Source organism: Trichoderma ghanense (assembly GCF_004382785.1).
Source record: "Trichoderma ghanense strain CCMA-1212 chromosome Unknown scaffold_10, whole genome shotgun sequence".
NCBI classification, from domain to species: Eukaryota; Fungi; Ascomycota; class Sordariomycetes; order Hypocreales; family Hypocreaceae; genus Trichoderma; species Trichoderma ghanense.
In genome coordinates, this window is record NW_027395673.1 from 81,821 (window position 1) to 99,198 (window position 17,378).

Sequence of the window (17,378 nt, forward strand, 5' to 3'; positions counted from 1 at the left end):
TGATACTTTTTGCTAATTTTGGAAGGATTATGAGAAAATAGGAGTGCTAACCAGGACTGTTATCTAGATAGGCGTCCTCCTACCCCGCGTTTTCCAGTGGACAGGGAAGCTTGTGGTCTGGGGAACGCCCTGGCAAGTCTCTCGTGAAATTGCCTAAATAGGTAACTTCACAACGCCGTTTATCGGTTTTGCTCCAGACAGCTCGCGAAGCTATCGCCACCCCAAGTGTGTCACTGAGCCAAAGCCTCGACAAGCTGCAACATTGTTTTCAAAGAGATTGTAGATGCAAGATATCCCGGATGCAGGCTAATCAAAGGATGGTGCTAACCAAAGCATGGTAGTCTGCCAAAAGCCTCTGATAGAATCGGAGCATACAGGGCGCCGGTCATGTCCTTTAGGACGCTTCCAGAGTTTCCGCCGTTGTGACTGAGAAACTCAAGGTCATTCGGTGAATACAAATCAGGCCCATCACCGCCCCGATTTCTCTTTCAGCGACTTCTCTGTCCGTGTTCTCTTCTTCATTATCAACATTCTTTCTCTAGGCTTGTTAAAACAATGGCCCTCTTCGGATCCAGCGCAGCAGCCTCAGGGGATGGGGCTCTTCAGCCCCGTCTATCAACCCTCTCGACCATGGCAATGGCCTTCGCCATTCTCAAGTATGTCTTCAGGCCTAGTGATAGATATCGCAGCAGGATCAAGAGCTCAGCGTCACTGACCGGCAGTATAGTACTTGGATTGCTCTTGCCGGTTCAATCGGTCTTGTGCTGCCGTCGGGTAGCTCCGTTGCACTGCTGTACGGCTTCATCTTCTGCGTCATGTGCTGCTTCTGCGTGGCCGCCAGTCTTGGCGAGCTCAGCTCCATCTGGCCAACGGCTGGAGGGCAGTATCATTTTGTCTACGCTCTTTGCACAGAAAGATGGAGAAAGCCGGTGGTATGACCATCATCCATTATCCCCCTGTAACAAGTCACAACGTGTATACTAACGATGGTCAATGCTACAGAGCTTTGTAGTTGGTTGGGCCAACATTGTTGGCTGGCTTGTCGTAGTCACCGTGCAAGACTACTTTGGCTGTACGTTTCACAGATACCCCTTTTCTTCGCCTCCCTCGAACGGAACGCTCTGGCGTTGCTAATACCAGCCGTTTTAGCCCAGTTTATTTCCGCCGCAGCAGTGGTGGCCTCGAACGGAGCCTATCAAATCACCGCAGCAAGGACATATGGAATCTTTGTAGCCGTCCTCGTCTTTACAACCGTTGCCAACATCTGGGGCAACAAGATACTCGGGAAGTGGAACGATGCAGCCTGTAAGTCATCTCAGAGGGACTCCAAGAAGATTTGCAATGCCAGCATGATTACTAACTGTGGAACACAGTGTACTGGTCCATCTTCGGCGTCGTCATCATCAGCATTGTTCTGCTCTCCATGTCAGACAAGACAAGTGCAGAATTTGTCTTTACCGACTTCAATAACGAGACTGGCTGGTCTGACGGCATGGCCTGGATCCTGGGTCTCTTGCAGTCTGCTCTCTCCCTCATTGCGTTCGACGTTGTGCTGCACATGACGGAAGAGATGCCGCATCCTGCTCGAGACGCCCCTAGAGCCATGCTTTACTCCATTGTCATTGGCGGTGTCACGTAAGTTATCATGCACACGTCTACTCCCCTCAGAACCCTGCTAAATAGTGATTCTCAGGGGCTTTGCCTTTATCCTTGTTATGCTCTTCTGTCTCGTCGACGCCGAGACTGTCCTGGCCACTCCCACCGGCATGCCCATCGTCGAACTCATCTTGCAAGCAACAAAGAGCCGAGCCGCCGCTACCATTCTCAGCCTGATGCTCAGCGTTTGCTTCATCAACGGTACAAACGCCAGCATTACCAGTGTCAGCAGATTGCTGTATGCCATGGCCCGTGACCGCGGCATCGTCTTCCACAACTACTTTGCCCACATCCAGTCAGGCCTCAACGTGCCGGTCCGGACCATCATGTTCTGCTTCGTCTTCAATATCCTCTTCGGCCTCTTGTATCTGGGACCGGTTGTTGCCTTCAGCGCATATGTTGCGTCTTGCACAATCTTTTTGAACGTGTCTTATGCCATTCCCATCATTATCCTACTCATTCGTGGACGGAAAGTACTCGACCACTACCAGACTGCAAAGACACCCTTTAAGCTTGGAAAGACGTTTGGTCTGGTTATAAATATTGTTGGTGCACTCTATGTTGTTGTGACTTCAGTGGTGAGTTTATGCGATACGCACCTTGGCACACCCAGACGATGTGGCTAACAACATCATAGTTCTTCTGCTTTCCCACGTTTCTTCCAGTCACTGGCAACAACATGAGTAAGTGATCGCAATCGTGTTCTTGCATACTGAACTTCGAATGGCTCATGATGCGTATAGACTACGTTTGTGTTGTCATCGGCATCTTTGGCATAGTTGTCGGGATTTATTGGCTCTTCTATGGGAAGACATTCTTAGGTCCTGTAAGTCCCATCTGATGTCCTTTTTTGACGGATTGACGTCTTTTTCTGACACGCAGTTACAGCAAGACCTGGTCATGGCAGATTTTGAGGATGTTGTGGGCCGTCCTGTATCCACGCAGGCTTCGAGCGAGGAGGACAGGGCCGAAAAGGGCGCTAAATGATTGTTCTTGTTTTGTTCCATTGACATTACGCGACTATGTGGTTATAATGGTTGACCTCCACTTGACACCTTGATACCTGTTTACCGGAAGTTTTGAAGCAGATTTTTATTTCCATGCTGCATCTCCATCTATGACTTTCCCAGCTCCGCAGCTCGGTCAGTAGCAGCTTTAACAGCCTTGTGAACGATTTCATCAAAGTTCAATGATTCAAATGTCTGCAGAGCAGCGTAGGTGGTCCCATTGGGGCTCGTCACATTTTTGCGCAGCTGAGCCGGCTCATCTGAGGATGTGACAAGCATCTGGCCGGCTCCCAGACACGTCTGCTTGGCCAGTCGAGTAGCCTGCTCTTTCGGAAGACCCAGAGCAGTTGCACTGGCAATTAGATGCTCAACCATGGCAAAGAAGTACGCGGGTCCAGATCCTAGCGCATCTGTCAGCCTAGGCTCGTCATAACAGAGTGCGAAATGTGTGAATGAGACGTCGATTGAGCTTACCAGACAGTCCAGTCACAACGTCGAGCAGTTCTTCCTTGTCGACCCACTCCGTGGCCTTGCTGACACTGTCCAGCAAAGCACCAACAAGCTGCTTCTCCTCCTCATTGACGTCGTCGCCGGCATAGAGTCCCGAGGCGCCTTCGCCAACGAGCGCTGGTGTGTTGGGCATGACACGAACAATCGGCGCCGTCTTGCCCTCGCTCGTCTTGAGCCATTCCCGCAGACTGCCGAGCGTAATTCCAGCCGCGATGCTCACAATAACCGGCAAAGTAGACCGATGAGACCATGATGCGCCCAGTTCCTCGCATACCGTCTTGGCAACCTGAGGCTTGACGGCAATCACGACGAGATCAGCGTCCTGGCCAGCCTCGACGTTGGAAGTCGTCGTCCGCACGCCGGTGGCCGCAATCTTCTCTCTATTGACGTCCCACGGCTCGGACACGATGATGTTCTGCTTGTCGATGCCCCGGTTGGCCAGTCCTCCGATAATGGCAGAGGCCATGTTGCCTCCGCCAATGAAGGCCAACTTGCTGCTTTGCAGTGACGGCGCCATGTTTGTGTGTGAGACGAGAATGTTTGCGGATGTGAGGAGTTGCCAGACAGGAGTTGATGAGCTGCGGATGAGAAGCGGCCAGGATCTTGAGGGAAACCGAAGACGCTTGATGTCGGCGCAAGCTCCAAGTCTTTGGTGATGTTCTCGTCCTAATCGTCTGCAATCTGTGGAGAAGCTCCGGTCCCGTGACCGGCTTCCATCGGCAGAGGTTGGAGACGCCGGTGTCGGAAGAACGTTGCACTTTCGGGCCAGAAACAATGAGCAGCAACGGCTCGAATCATGAACACCATCCTAAGAGTCTCGATATCTATGTTTCCACACGCGACGACAAGGTGAAGCTCTCTTTTTCTCTCACGACTCTGTTCGAGGAACTCGTCGAACTTCTTCACGTGTAGATAATGAGCTCGTCTGCATCCTCTACCTACTAGCGCGTCGATAACCGCTGGACTTCGCACGGACTTCAAAGCTCCAGTCTGTTCCTCACCTGAGGTATCGAAAGCAGACAGATATCTTCAAGTGTAGACAGTTACCCGAACTTGTGATGAAAACATCGAGTAAGAGCCTTTTCGCCTTGTGTTCAAGAGACCCCCAATGCGGAATTTGCGTCTTCTCTCATTTCAGGTTCCGGTCGTGGTTTCTACAGCTCACTCCAGGGTACGTGTCCACGTACCTCATGCACTTGCCCATCACCCGTTTCTTCTTGCTCATTGCTACAACGCAGTATGGAGGTGCATCTCAGTCAAAAATACCATTTGTGACATCAAGGCATCTGAGCCTCACTGAGAAAAGATTTTCCAAACCTTCCAGATTCTGCTATCCCTCGATCGTACTCGAGTCTGTGTTTACTACTCGTATAAATCTTCTGGGCTTCCCTAGATTGTAAGAAATTGTACTCATCGTATATGGTAACGGCTCATCGCAACCACTGCCGGATCGACACAATGACTCCCTGTCTTGGCGAAACGTCTGCAGCATCCGGCAAATTAGGCTACTAGATATATACCGCCGCTAATGATAGCCGCGAGCATCGCATCAAGTGGTTTCTGGCTGACGAACTACTGCCCGAACTCAATACTAGTCTAATGGTCCTCTGTCTTGCATCACGCACTGAGCAATCGGTGTGTTGCGATTCGCTCTATTACAGGTTACGGAATGCTGGACAATCTCGCATTCGTTGTAGGCGACGAAACGGCCCGTATTCCCTAATTTGAAATGGCAAGTCTCCGCGTCTAAAGAGGCTGGATCTTGCCGTCTTGTCAGCAGCTTACGAAGTACGCAAGAATGGGCAAATTGCCTCATGTGTTGAGTGTACGAGGCCCTCGAGGCGCTGTCACTCAATATTGGGATAATGGCCATTACGGAATGCTTCATCACCCACTGCATCTCAGGAGAATTGCGATCCATGGACTTTTGAGGCTGCAGTAGGGAGTCCCTGTATTCCATGGAGGAAAACCAATTTCTCATTTCGAATGTTAGCACTGAGGTTGGGAGCTGTAAGGGTTACTTTGGCCGGCAGTACGAGCCGTATGCTTGCAACCAACCCTTTCCTTCGTACGGGAGGGCACCCGAACTTCACTATGAATTGGAACTCTCAACGAGTAGAGTCAAGCAACATTGACTCGCAGAATCCGCTGAGAATCCGGCCCGACCTACTCCAAACTGACTGCAGAAAAGTTCCTCGTACAGCACAAGTGCTTCAATTGATGCTTATACCTTGTTGAGCCGCTTTGGCTGCCCTGCATTCTCGGATCTCCGTCCATGTCCGTAAGCGCGCTAGGGGCCTAAGACACGCTACTGCCTGGTGCATTTTGTCCCGCCTCACGAAGGGGATTAATAACCACTATTCCATACCCGTTTGTAAGTGCAATTGACTATATAGGAAGGCCAAAGCTTACAGAATCATGATTCATCGCGCCCTGACACAGTATTCGTACAACCAGAAGTCGACATCTTGGATTCAAGGAAATCCGTCATTCTTTGAGTCGTCGTAGGATGGCAAGGTGTAATTCAGCCGCTCGTACCTCGTACCTTGGCCCATGAAGGTGTTAGCGAACACGAGTTCTTCTTGTACGTTGATACAAGTGAAGACTAGCATAATTGCAGGGCTTTCGAATCAAAGAACCGAATTCATGAAGAACAAGAACCGGTTGGACCCTCTTTGCTGCCTGTACGGTCAAAACATGGTACTATCCCGGGAAGACAGCCGATTGTCATCAGGCCATTGTATACCGCTTCAGGAAGCTTCTTGTCCTGTGTGAGCGATTATTCATGCATTACAAGTTTTTCCTTCCTCGGTCGAAAGAAAGAAGACAAGAGGGTGGCTCTAATAAAGATGGACTTTCCCATAAAAGATATACTATCCTATGTATTATGGTCGTCTATTATATTTTAGACTTAGCCCAACGTATAGAGTTATACTTGAGTAGCATTTCAATATACGTAAACGTGTTTTAATGCCATACGACCCCAGCACCAATTTAATTGCAGATGCTACCTGTCAGCCTCGCCTTCTCGGCTGACCTGAAGAGGAACCTTCTACCAGGTGTCGCTAGCCGGGATAATCCACCAGTCAGCTTTATTCTCCAACCCGAGTATCCACGATATTCACGATCGATGAGCCGTCAGACCACGTGCCCCCTGCAAAACAGCAACCAAATGCAGGCACATTCTTCTCAAAGGAGGGTATTCCGGCCAAGGGGGGTTGTGGTCTGGAATCAAATTTTGATTTTGCCTCGTCTACTGCCGCAAACAACATGCGCCTTACAGAAAACACCAGCTGTTAGTCGGACACGACTGTGTTTCGACCTTCCCGAAACACCATCGCCCAATCATCTAGCTTCTATTTGGGGCAAAAGGCGGCTCATTCGGTGCTTACCAGGACCACGGCTTGTTCGTCGTACCTGGTTTCCGCGTGTTGAAAGAGAATCCATTGGAAAGTATTAGCGGAAAAATTCTTGGTCTTACACCGAACACATCGTGGCCTTGGGTGGACTAGGTGTCGGGCTCGCCGGGTTTGGTGTCGTTCACGAAACCACTGGATTCCCATAACGGCGATAGCCGAACGATGTCTGATGATGATGATGATGATGATGATTACATGGAGAAGCTGGCAAGCAGGTGTCGGCAAAGGGTCATAGAAATAAGTATATAAAGTCTTGGCCGTCTCTGTCTTTGTCTGTCTCGATCCTCTCCAATCCTGCCTCATCACGACTCCTCATCAGTCTCGACAACTCAGCTTCTTTGCTACTACACTTATCGGTTCAAGGAACAAATACCAGCACTTCGAAATGTTCGCCAAGACCGCCGTTGTTCTCCTGGCTGCTGCCGCCAGCCTCGTCAGCGCTCTCCCTGAGCCCACCCGTGTTCGATCTGCTCCTGAGGCCAAGCGAACTGAGTAAGTCTTCTTCCTCACCATCTCAATATCAAGCCTCTCAGAGTGACTAACACCGATCTTTCTAGGCACTTCGGTACCGGCACCGTTTACGACCAGATGGGTGCCTTCGGATCTTGCGGCGAGAAACACGGTGATGACGAGCTGATCGTTGCCCTCACCCCTAGCTGGCAGGGCAACGGCTTCCCTCCCAAGTACTGCGGCCGCAAGGTCTTCATCCAGAACACTGGCAGCAACGACGGTGTTGGCGGCGCCGGCCGAACCGTCATTGCCACTGTCGAGGATACCTGCCCCGGCTGCCCTTCTGCAGACAGCATTGACCTGTCTCACGGAGCTTGGAACCAGCTCACCAACTTTGCTCCTTTCGGAACTATCAACATTGAGTGGTGAGTAACTATCTTCTTGTTAACCACCAAGAGCTACATCTAACGTTTCCTAGGCACTTCTGCAACGAGAACGGCCAGTGCTAAATGTCTACTGTCAAGTAGACCGGCAACTGTAATGGTCCATTGGCCTCGTTTCTCATATTATCTTCACTGTACATAGGTTCTCTGTCGATTTGCACATAGTTAAACAAAATGAATATAGTATACATAAATCTGGCTATCGTTGTCGAGTCTCCCCTTCAACGATGTCTTTGCTTTTACGTCGTCGTCTGAACCACATGGGCGTCTCCTCATGCTCTTGACTCCACTAGAAACAATGAATACCAATACTGCAGAGGCACTAAACGGGGACGAACAGGCTGCAGCACCAATAATTAGGTATTCGGTAGACTATGGACTCGTCGTGTAGCGGTGGAGAATCCATCAACCAGTCATATAATACACTCTATCCTACTGACTCGTTGAGGAAGTTACTAGGATTCGAGAAGCATCATAGTATTGTTGTATCAGACTGTCGTAGAGCGTAGACCCACCATCGCGAATGATTTACCTGCCTGATGCGCAACTCCTCGAAATAAACGCACGTAAGCGTTGCGTAAAATGGGGAACCTGCATTTAGGCCAGGGGCACGGAGACAACAAGGTTCGCATAAGCGCTAGCATCGAGTTTCTTCTGGATAGGCTACTCTGCGTCGTGTGTATGTATGTTACGAGCGGCTTCATGCCGCTCATCCGGTCATGTCCTCTTAAATTTCCTGCCAATCGCCCTCCAGACCCCTCGAGATGCTTTGACAATTGCATGCCTGCCGTCGTACAGGGGATACAGAACTACCGCAAAGAATGCAAAGAACTGCCATATAATGGCGACGGTAGTCCAACCTGAGAAGAAGGACTTGGTAAAGATGTAGTTGCGGTACAAGGGCATCGGCCAAGCCACAAACGTGACGAGAACAATCACGACGAAGAACGCCCATGCGATGCGATACCAACGGCGCAGCTCCTGCAACGTCTCCTCGGTGAATGGATGTTGCACGTTATCGAGATCAACCGAGTTGACACCACCACTCGCTGACACGCTGGCAGTTTGTCTTTCCGCGACGTTGACGGCGTTTGCCTTCTCAGCATCGGAAGCAGTCACAGAAGCATTCTCGCTTGGTGACTCCGAAACCAAGATGCCGTTCCTAGGTGACTCCTCTGATCCCTTTTTGGCCTTATTCTCCTTCTCATCGTCACTGGGGGGAATTGACGAGTCGCTGTCGTCAGCCTTTGGCGTTTCTGCCAGTTCGATAAGCAGAAACCGTCGCCAGTCAAACGATTCCGGCTTGTACAGAGAAATAATTACAGAGTAAAGGGCCGGAGAGAAGAATGAAGCAATGGCACCGTACAGTGCTGGAAAACTCGCTTCTGTGGTCGCAATGTTGATGGTTCCATACATGGACTTAGCCGTGGCCAGCCACACGCTGAGGCCTGTGATGAACCCTAGAATTGGCGACGCAATTGCTGCTAATCGCGTCTGTTTCGACCAAGCCAGTGTGAGTCCCAGGGGTATGATGCCGGGGCAAGAGAGAATAGGCCTGAAATAGCCGATCCATGTCATATCAGCACCGCCGTAGTTGAGCGCCAGCGATATGCCAGTGATGAAGATGGTGTGAAACACGACCGCGAGGTGGCTGACTTTCATTATCCTCTTGTCAGACGCCTTCGGGTTGATGTAAGTCTTGTAGAGATCGAACGAGATGATGCTGCTGACAGCAATCATGGATGAAGAGACAGTGCTAGTCAAAGCCATGAACAAGAGAACGAAAAAGGCAATGATGCCCTTGTCACCGATGAGGGCCTTGATGGTATACGGCATCACCAAGCCTGCATTCACTAGGTCCGGGGAAAATTCGCCAGGATAGGTCGGGAAAATCGGAGTATTGTGAATAGCCCTGGCAGTCAGGCCGATGACTGTGCCGAGGCCCCAGGGGATGCCGAATATAGCCAAGGCGGCAATATTATATCCGGGGACGGTGGCCTTGACCTCTGTAGCAAAAGACTTTTGCCAGAATGCCGTGTCCTGTAGAAGTAGAAGGGGAAGAGTTAGCTATGGGAACGGTGGCGAGAAAAGTGCAAGGGTTCTCTGCATATCCCGTTCTTACCATGACGACGAGGGCAAGGTTGCCAAACTTCAGGATCAAGCCCCAGATGATTGCGTCGACCGACTTCATGGTGAGCAAAGATCCCTCATAGTTCCTGGGAATGATGTTGTCGGACGCGGTTGCCATGACTTTGTCATACAATCCTCCAAGGCCACCTACGGCCTCGTGGGTGAGAGTAGTCAAAGTGAAGTAGATGATAAGAATCAAGGCAACAGCGGTATGGAGGTAGTCCGTCAAGAAGGTGGCCTTGAGGCCACCTACTGCTGTGTATAGAACCACTATGCAGTGATTGATGCTGTCAGCTTTATTCCGTCTGTAGTTAGAGTAGCATATCAGGCTATCCTTACCTCCTAGTGGGATTAGTATGGTAGCTGCTACAAAGTGCATCCCAGAAACGCCATATATGAGCTGTGATCCTGTCAGGATCATGGACGCACATCCAAACACGTTGTTTGTGATGTTGAGGATGATGAAGACCACATGACCGATCTTCCCGTAACGCATGCGAATAATTTCCAACGACGTATGGGCATACGGCACTCGAATCTTGGCCAATACACCAAGAGCTGCCATCAAGGCAATCTGGAAGCACAATCCTGTAGCCCACCACTGCAGACATCAGGTGTTAGTAGCCTCGTGATAAGATGCGTAAGCTATGGAACTCGACTTACAAAAGGGACGGCGAGTCCAAATTTGTAACAGAAGGCAGCTGAAAACACAGTTTCATTGATCCACATCCACGACGAAAACACCGCCGATGCTGTTAACCCTCTTCCCACTGATCGATTGGCGACCATAAACATCTCTGATGTCGACGAGTCTTCGGACAGGTAGGCCCTTTGCACCTTGATGGCGACGAGAATGACACCGCAAAAGGCCACTCCCAGCCCAATAAGGAGGCCATATGCCGTCCCCTGGGGGATGACTGGCACGCCTGAGACTCCGAGTTGAACCGACATGGAGAGAATGGGATCAATGGTCTATGGCTTGTCTGTGGACTGGTGAAATCTCATAAAAGGGAGCAAGCAGGATCTCTCCAAAGGTATTGGTACCTCGACAAGGATCCCTTTTGCAGGTAGTCCACAAAAGAATGCACAGACACAACCTTCTTTTATATCGTCAAGTACTAACAGTCGTCGACTTCTTATCTTCCATGCACTTCGTCCGTCTCTGTCTCCAGTCCCTTATTTGTCGGGAAACCTTGTAAGCCAACGGCCCATAAAATCCAGCACGTTGCATTAAGAAGTAATGACGTTATTTTCGTCTCCCCATGCTTTGCAATGGCTAGGTAAAGGCCATCGAAAACTACACCTGCAGGTCCCTGCGATGTTGAGATGAAGCGAGACAGGGTCACTCCAATGGCCGACAAGCGGACGTCGACTATTGCCGCGTAAAAGGCGTGAAGCGATTGCGAATCGATGAGAAAATCCGGCTAAATGGTTTTGGATTGATAGTTCAATTGGATTATGGTTTCTGACTGGGTGGTGATGGGATATCTGTATGCGAGATCGGCCGTTGATGTGAGATCATGGTGTGTATTGCGTGCTCTGCACATAGTGTGACGACTTTGTAGCGGAACATCAGCCTCGCTTCGCGTGCAATTTTAGACGAAAGAAGCTGCGGGAATTCGTCTCTACGATTGAAGAAAGCCAATAGGACAATCCAAAGTGTCGGGAAAGTTTGTCAAGATATGGAATATTATTCCCGCTTCCTGCTTAAAAGCCTTGAGGTCCTAGCAAGGAAGAAGAGGCGACTACGTGCATAATTCTCCAACGCTTTGTCACGCAATATCATCAATTAACAATGGGCGATAACATACCGAACACTGCTGCCCAAGGGCAAGCTCAGGGAAAGAAGCAAATGATCCTGAACGCATTTGTCATGAACACTCCCGGGCATCTCTCTCCTGGATTCTGGCGTCACCCACGGAACAAGACAGATCAATACACAAAGCTCTCCTTCTGGACTGAGCTGGCACAACTCCTCGACAAGGCCGATTTTCATGCCATGTTCATCGCGGATACGCTGGGGCCGTACGACGTTTACAAGGGTCCCGCAAATGTTGTGCCAGCTCTGGCAGCAGGCGCTCAGTTCCCAGTCAACGACCCCTTATACCTGGTTCCTGCCATGGCAGCTGTCACAAGGAATCTCATTTTCGGTGTCACAGCTAGCTTGACGTATGAAAAGCCTTATGCGCTTGCTCGGCGTCTATCGACAGTAGACCACCTTAGCGATGGCCGTGTTGCCTGGAACATTGTTACATCGTACCTTGACAGTGCAGCGCGCAACCATGGCCTGAAGGAGCAAATTCCACACGACGAAAGATATGCCATTGCCCACGAGTACATGGAGGTTCTGTACAAATTGTGGGAGGGAAGTTTCCGAGACGACGCGGTTGTCAAGGATCGCGAGAATGGCAACTACATCGCCTCCAACGGCGTTGTCCAGATACACCATAAAGGCAAATACTTCGAGGTGCCTGGTCCTCACTTCTGCGAGCCATCTCCGCAGCGAACCCCGTTTCTGTTTCAGGCCGGTGTATCTGAGGCCGGCAATGGCTTCGGAGGAAAGCATGGCGAAGCCATCTTCGTCGGCGGCCAGACCCCAGAAGGCGTGAGGAGGACGGTCGACAATATTCGTGAGGTGGCAAGAAAGGAGGGAAGAGATCCAAACCACATCAAAGTCATCGTGGGCATCAACGTCATTGTCGCAGCGACGGATGAAGAAGCTCAAGCCAAAAAGGAAAGCTATCTTCAGTATGCCGACCAAGAAGGTGCCTTGGCCCTCTTTGGAGGGTGGACCGGAGTTGATCTCTCAGGCTACGCAGACGACGAGGACTTCCGCTTCACCGATTCTCCGAGGTTGCAGTCAATCGTCAGAAGATGGTCGGATACTGTGCCCGGAACAGACAATCTCCCATGGACCAAGAGAAGAATTGTCGAGTATCTCAGCATTGGCGGCCTCGGCGCAAAGGTAGTGGGCAGTCCGACAACAGTTGCCGACGAGCTGGAGAGATGGATCGAGGTATCTGGAGTGGATGGCTTCAATTTGGCCCACATTACCAACCCGGGTAGTTACGAGGATATCATCGAGTACCTTCTACCTGAACTGCGGAGGCGGGGTGTATTCAGAAATGGTGTCGAGAAGGAGGGTGCAACAGCAAGAGAAGTCTTCATCGGATCCAAGAGACTGCCTGAGGACCACCCAGGAAGCCTGTTCAAGTGGCGAGCTGGTGAAAGCGCGCCGAAATACCTTCAAAAAGAAGAGGAGAAGGCAGGTAGCGATTAGATGATACCCAAATCCTCGACGCAGTGTCCCATTTCCCCAGCTCTGTGTTTCGTATGCTTAGCCTTTACTCATTCGTGCTCATTGACTGCCGAAGCAACCGCAACGCACACTGATATCAAGAAACATGAGCAAAAAGTTCGGCTTGTGAAAAAGTTCCCAGAAATTCTTCGAGGAGAAGCTTGTCGGAGGCGTCATTATTCGTAGGTATTAGCAGCAAGCCCGAGTGAGGGCGTAACTGAGCGCAACGTGAACAAGAACCTTTGATCGCCGGATCGGACAGTTGAGTCTGAGCAACTCCAGAGATATACGCAAGACCGAGCGACAGCGTTGGAAGTAGATGTCTGCCCATTCTTCGCATGGTCTGAGAGAGAACTGCTGGACGGCAAAAGACAGAGCATGACCGAGTTCATGTCCACAAATGCGCGAAGATGCAGGGCCAGCCTCGTAAGCGCCACGCTTTCCAGCCACATGTGGTGGGGTAATCGTGGCTACGCTGCCAGCCTTGTGCAGCTCCCAATCTTCAACGCCTCTCGAATCCGAACCCCTCCAAACCGCAGCAAACGATTCTCATGCCTCTGAGCGACCGATCAAGAGCCTCAAAGCCGCGCTCCTCATGAATCGCCAACGACCGCGCCTCAAGAATGGCGTCGACCTCCAGCTCCAGTCGGCCTTTCAGGACGGCAACTGGCCGGTGGTCATACGCCTTGCCGAGAAGCGGGCAAAGACGCTCAACGACCAGTACTACGAGGTGAGAGATTCACCAGCCACCGACCTTGAGCGTCGAATTTCTGGAGTTTAGAATATATCGGTTCACCGGCATAAGTTACTCAGCTGATCAAGTGTATCCTTCATGGCCACAGCTTGTCAAAATCTGTGCCGAGAGCCAGCTCGATGACCCCAGCGCCAAATTTGCTGCCGTTGCGGCCATCTGGAAGTTTCTCAACGAGGGCAGCACCATCAAGGATGTAGATGCCATTGATCTGATGGAATGGGCCACTACGAACTTGATGGACCCGGATGACTTCGCCGACACTCTTGGGCCGTTAAGAGTACGCTGTGTCAAGGCTGCCCCGAAAGACAAAATCGCTGCCTCACGATGTCTTGAATCATGCTTGCTTCACTGGGACCTGGCCAGCGCTCAACAGGTACGCTCCTCCTGGCATCTCTACCTTTTCATTTCTCAGTAGGATCTTGGAACATGACCCGGAGGAGCTAATGAGATGCAGATTGCAGCCATCATCGACCGCTCTTTCCCGCAGGACAGGGACATGCTGTTCTGGAACATTGTCATCACACATTTGCTTTCCGTAAGCCCAAAATCCCTGAAACAAGGCGTGCACACTTGCATACATCAGTATACTCAAACTTTACCTAGATGAGCCCTCAAACCTCGCCCGATAAGAGAAAACTGTACGGTACCTTGGCTCAAAAGCAGATTGAGCGAGCTGCCCAAGCCACAGAACAGGTAAATTTGGTTCCTTCTCACAACATGGAGAACCCTGATTCAGTACTGACTGTAGCTATTTCTTTAGGTAGAAGCAGACTCAAATGGAGCATCAGCCAAAGCTTCGCCCAGACGCGTCAAGACAGAAGAAGAGACTCTCCTGCTCTATGACGTTGTCGAGACACACGGAAGTCCCCAAGACTTCCAGAAACTCATCTCAAGTCCTGTCTTCTCTCCCGCTGCACAGTTCCGCCTGGGCCGAAAAGAGGTGGCCCTTCGCGCCGTTGCCAAATATAGGAGAGATGGTGACTGGCCTGCTGTGTTCAACCTCTGCAAGGAATGTCTCTCCGACTGCGATGCGGACGGACAACTCACCTTGCTCGCGTCCGATATTGCTGTCTGGCGGCACTTGATTGATGCTGCAAGCCACATCAAGGATGCTGATCCGGAGTGAGTAGACGCGACACCCAAACTCAACAAGACGGTTGCTTGGACGGTATTAACTCCAATGCTTCAGATCCACCGCCGTTGTCCAGAAGCTACTTGCCGACCTATTATCATCCCAACACATGCGACCCATGTACAGACGTAATATTCTACTGGCCAGAGTATTGGCGGTATTCAAGCTTGCCCACGACGATGAAAGCGACTTGGTAGACGGCCGCCCTTCATCACTACGACTTCGAGAGCTCATTCACTACGTCGATGATCAGTACATGAGCCCTGCGTGTTTCAGCGACATCAAGTCGCTGTTAGAAAGCCTGGATATAGCCGGTCTGGAGTATCTGGCGTTTGAGCATCTGCCTCGGTTGGCGCATGGCGATTTGACAGAATTCAAGGTAGCCAGCACACAATTGCTGGCACTAAAGACACAGTACCTCCTCTTGACGCATCGCAAAAGCAAATCCCGCAACCAAGATCAGCGTCTTCAGTGCACAGTCAGCGATGGCCCTGTAGACTCAGCACTATCCCGGACTTGCCTCTCAAAGCTATCCGAGGCGAGCGTCGCGTTCTATGACTCAGTCACAAAAGCTGACAATATAAACACGAAGATCAAGACCGAGGTGCTCCCAGAACTTGCAATATTGATTGCGTTTTGCAGCCTTAGCCTTGCTTTCGACGACTCTACGCAGACGAGCCAGTCTTTGACATCACAGGCCAGGCGCCATCTCATACGTGCCACTCTTCTACTAGATGATCAGCTCGCCCAGAACCCTGGCCATAGCCAGCTGTCTCTTGTTCTCACACAACTGCACATCCGCCTTGGTTCGGCCTACAGGGCCAGCGATATTTGGGATGTCATCGGCGTCAAGCGCACCATCATTGACTCCCTCGGCCCGGTGTTCTACGATCGCCTATCAACAATCGCCCCTGCGCTTCTCTCGTCTTATGATAGCTGGGGTAGCCACCTCATGGATTTGCTTCAATCGCATTACCAGATATCCTTGAAGCTCAAGATGCCCCGACGATTGATGGATGCGTTCGAATCGGGAAGCTACAGCAGTGTCATGGGAATTCCCGAGTACATTGATCGTCTTCGGATGAGCTGTACCCGGGCGATGAGTCTGGCAGAGGCGCGCAGGATCGAGAGGTTCCTGGGACAGACATCGCACGAGCTGGAGTCCGATCCGCGATTCAGTACGTGTCCCCCGTGCCATCTTTGACTTTTGGCCTTTGACGGAAGTATACACTAACAACATATGCAGGTGAGGTATCTGATGAAGCGCAGCTCATCGAGACCATCGATTATGGCTCGTTTCCATCCTGGAATAGCAGCACAGTCCGGCCGATGCATCTCAATCTGAGGCTTGGACCAGCCCCTTCGGTAAGCGGAGATGGTCTGCTCTGGCTTCGTCCGACATCCTGACTAACACGAAACGTTTAGAATCGTCGCTGCCACCTTTCCTTGCTGGCCGAAGCGTTCCAAGAGCTGCTGACATACAAGCCTCCAGCCAGCTTTAAGGCCTCGGCAGGAAGCTCGGAATATGATCAAATCTATATCATCGAGACCTTGGCTCGCCTCAGCAACTCTTTCTCGAAATTCTTGGCCGGCCCCGATGACGAGATGACTCGACCGGAGCTTCTATACTTTGAGGCCGTCGGCCTCCTCTGTACACTGATGTCTCTCTGTGCCGATTTTGACCGGTCTTCTGATGTATCCGATGCCTTGTCTCAGATCATCAGCGCGCTTAAGTTGACTCTCGAAACCCAGCGAAGCCCACTATCTCACGATGCGGGTTCTTCAATAGAAGGTACAGTTACAATGCTAGGCTCAATGCACGATATTTCGATGCTCCGAGACACAACAGCCGCGATCAAACTAGGAATTCAGTGGCTGTTAAGTCACAACGAAAAGGAAAAGGCGCGCGACAGGTCAGGGAAGAGCGGTTTTCCCAAGGATCTGGTTTCCCAATTAAAGGACCTGCAGACGGCCGCGGAGGCAAGCATCAAACAAGGTCAAGGATGGATCTCGAAGCTCAAGGCGGAAGTCATGTCGAGGGATTTTGAGCCCAAGCTGAAGAAATGGGTGCTGGACGGGGACCACGAGATCAAGAGGGTTCTTGGCATGGAGTCGCTGCCGGGGCTGATTGACAGCTGGCAGTCAAACGTCAAGGGGTGGCAACAAGTGAAATGGGCGTAGATGTCCGTTTGGCCAGGAACATGTGGATGCACGGGCTGTTCCTTATTTACTACTTGTCAGTCCTCTATCCTCCTGCCAAAGTCAATTCCAGAGAGCTCCTTGTCAACCAAAGGAACATCCTAGGTAGATTCGAGGGCCTTAGCATATCATGGGCAGAACTCAAATCGCGCTGTCTCGTCTAAAGGAGAGAATCGACGTCGAGTGCATGAAACGAGCGTCGTCATTTGGGTGTGGAGCGACCATCACAATCGAGGCGGGTCCCCCTTTTCCCTGGACCATTGATTGCGCGTACATGCACGTCACCACTGGCATTCTCTGCGCCCCAACTTGCGATGCCGGCAGCTAAGTCTTGAAAACACTGCTAATCTTCTTTATCAATCTACAACTATTTTTCGCCC

The 17,378-nt window shown here is 51.0% G+C and overlaps 6 protein-coding genes across 6 annotated transcripts; 4 read left to right on the forward strand and 2 right to left on the reverse strand.

The window, feature by feature from the left end:
- Window positions 1-555: 555 nt before the first annotated feature.
- Window positions 556-2,643, forward strand: CCMA1212_007594 (Choline transport protein; the record flags this gene model as incomplete). The annotated part of the gene is made up of 9 exons (XM_073704760.1): window positions 556-656; window positions 728-932; window positions 1,003-1,072; window positions 1,150-1,305; window positions 1,374-1,635; window positions 1,694-2,234; window positions 2,294-2,339; window positions 2,400-2,482; window positions 2,545-2,643. 9 exons carry the CDS (start codon window positions 556-558, stop codon window positions 2,641-2,643), a joined length of 1,563 nt encoding a protein of 520 aa, XP_073556389.1.
- A 128-nt stretch (window positions 2,644-2,771) lies between these two features.
- Window positions 2,772-3,690, reverse strand: CCMA1212_007595 (Pyrroline-5-carboxylate reductase; the record flags this gene model as incomplete). Its single annotated transcript, XM_073704761.1, has 2 exons — window positions 2,772-3,064; window positions 3,138-3,690. The coding sequence occupies 2 exons, from the start codon at window positions 3,688-3,690 to the stop codon at window positions 2,772-2,774; spliced, it is 846 nt and encodes a 281-aa protein (XP_073556388.1).
- Window positions 3,691-6,977: 3,287 nt separating this feature from the next.
- Window positions 6,978-7,551, forward strand: CCMA1212_007596 (uncharacterized protein; the record flags this gene model as incomplete). Its single annotated transcript, XM_073704762.1, has 3 exons — window positions 6,978-7,084; window positions 7,150-7,467; window positions 7,521-7,551. The coding sequence occupies 3 exons, from the start codon at window positions 6,978-6,980 to the stop codon at window positions 7,549-7,551; spliced, it is 456 nt and encodes a 151-aa protein (XP_073556387.1).
- Window positions 7,552-8,202: 651 nt separating this feature from the next.
- Window positions 8,203-10,566, reverse strand: CCMA1212_007597 (Urea active transporter; the record flags this gene model as incomplete). Its single annotated transcript, XM_073704763.1, has 4 exons — window positions 8,203-9,525; window positions 9,608-9,885; window positions 9,955-10,216; window positions 10,279-10,566. The coding sequence occupies 4 exons, from the start codon at window positions 10,564-10,566 to the stop codon at window positions 8,203-8,205; spliced, it is 2,151 nt and encodes a 716-aa protein (XP_073556386.1).
- Window positions 10,567-11,410: 844 nt separating this feature from the next.
- CCMA1212_007598 (Dimethyl-sulfide monooxygenase) lies at window positions 11,411-12,895 on the forward strand (the record flags this gene model as incomplete). Its single annotated transcript, XM_073704764.1, has 1 exon — window positions 11,411-12,895. One exon carries the CDS (start codon window positions 11,411-11,413, stop codon window positions 12,893-12,895), a length of 1,485 nt encoding a protein of 494 aa, XP_073556391.1.
- A 511-nt stretch (window positions 12,896-13,406) lies between these two features.
- Window positions 13,407-16,980, forward strand: CCMA1212_007599 (uncharacterized protein; the record flags this gene model as incomplete). The annotated part of the gene is made up of 8 exons (XM_073704765.1): window positions 13,407-13,643; window positions 13,756-14,040; window positions 14,122-14,202; window positions 14,271-14,360; window positions 14,428-14,789; window positions 14,857-15,977; window positions 16,046-16,164; window positions 16,225-16,980. Coding segments are annotated over 8 exons (3,051 nt in total), but the record flags the coding sequence as incomplete, so codon positions are not given.
- Between the last annotated feature and the right edge of the window lie 398 nt (window positions 16,981-17,378).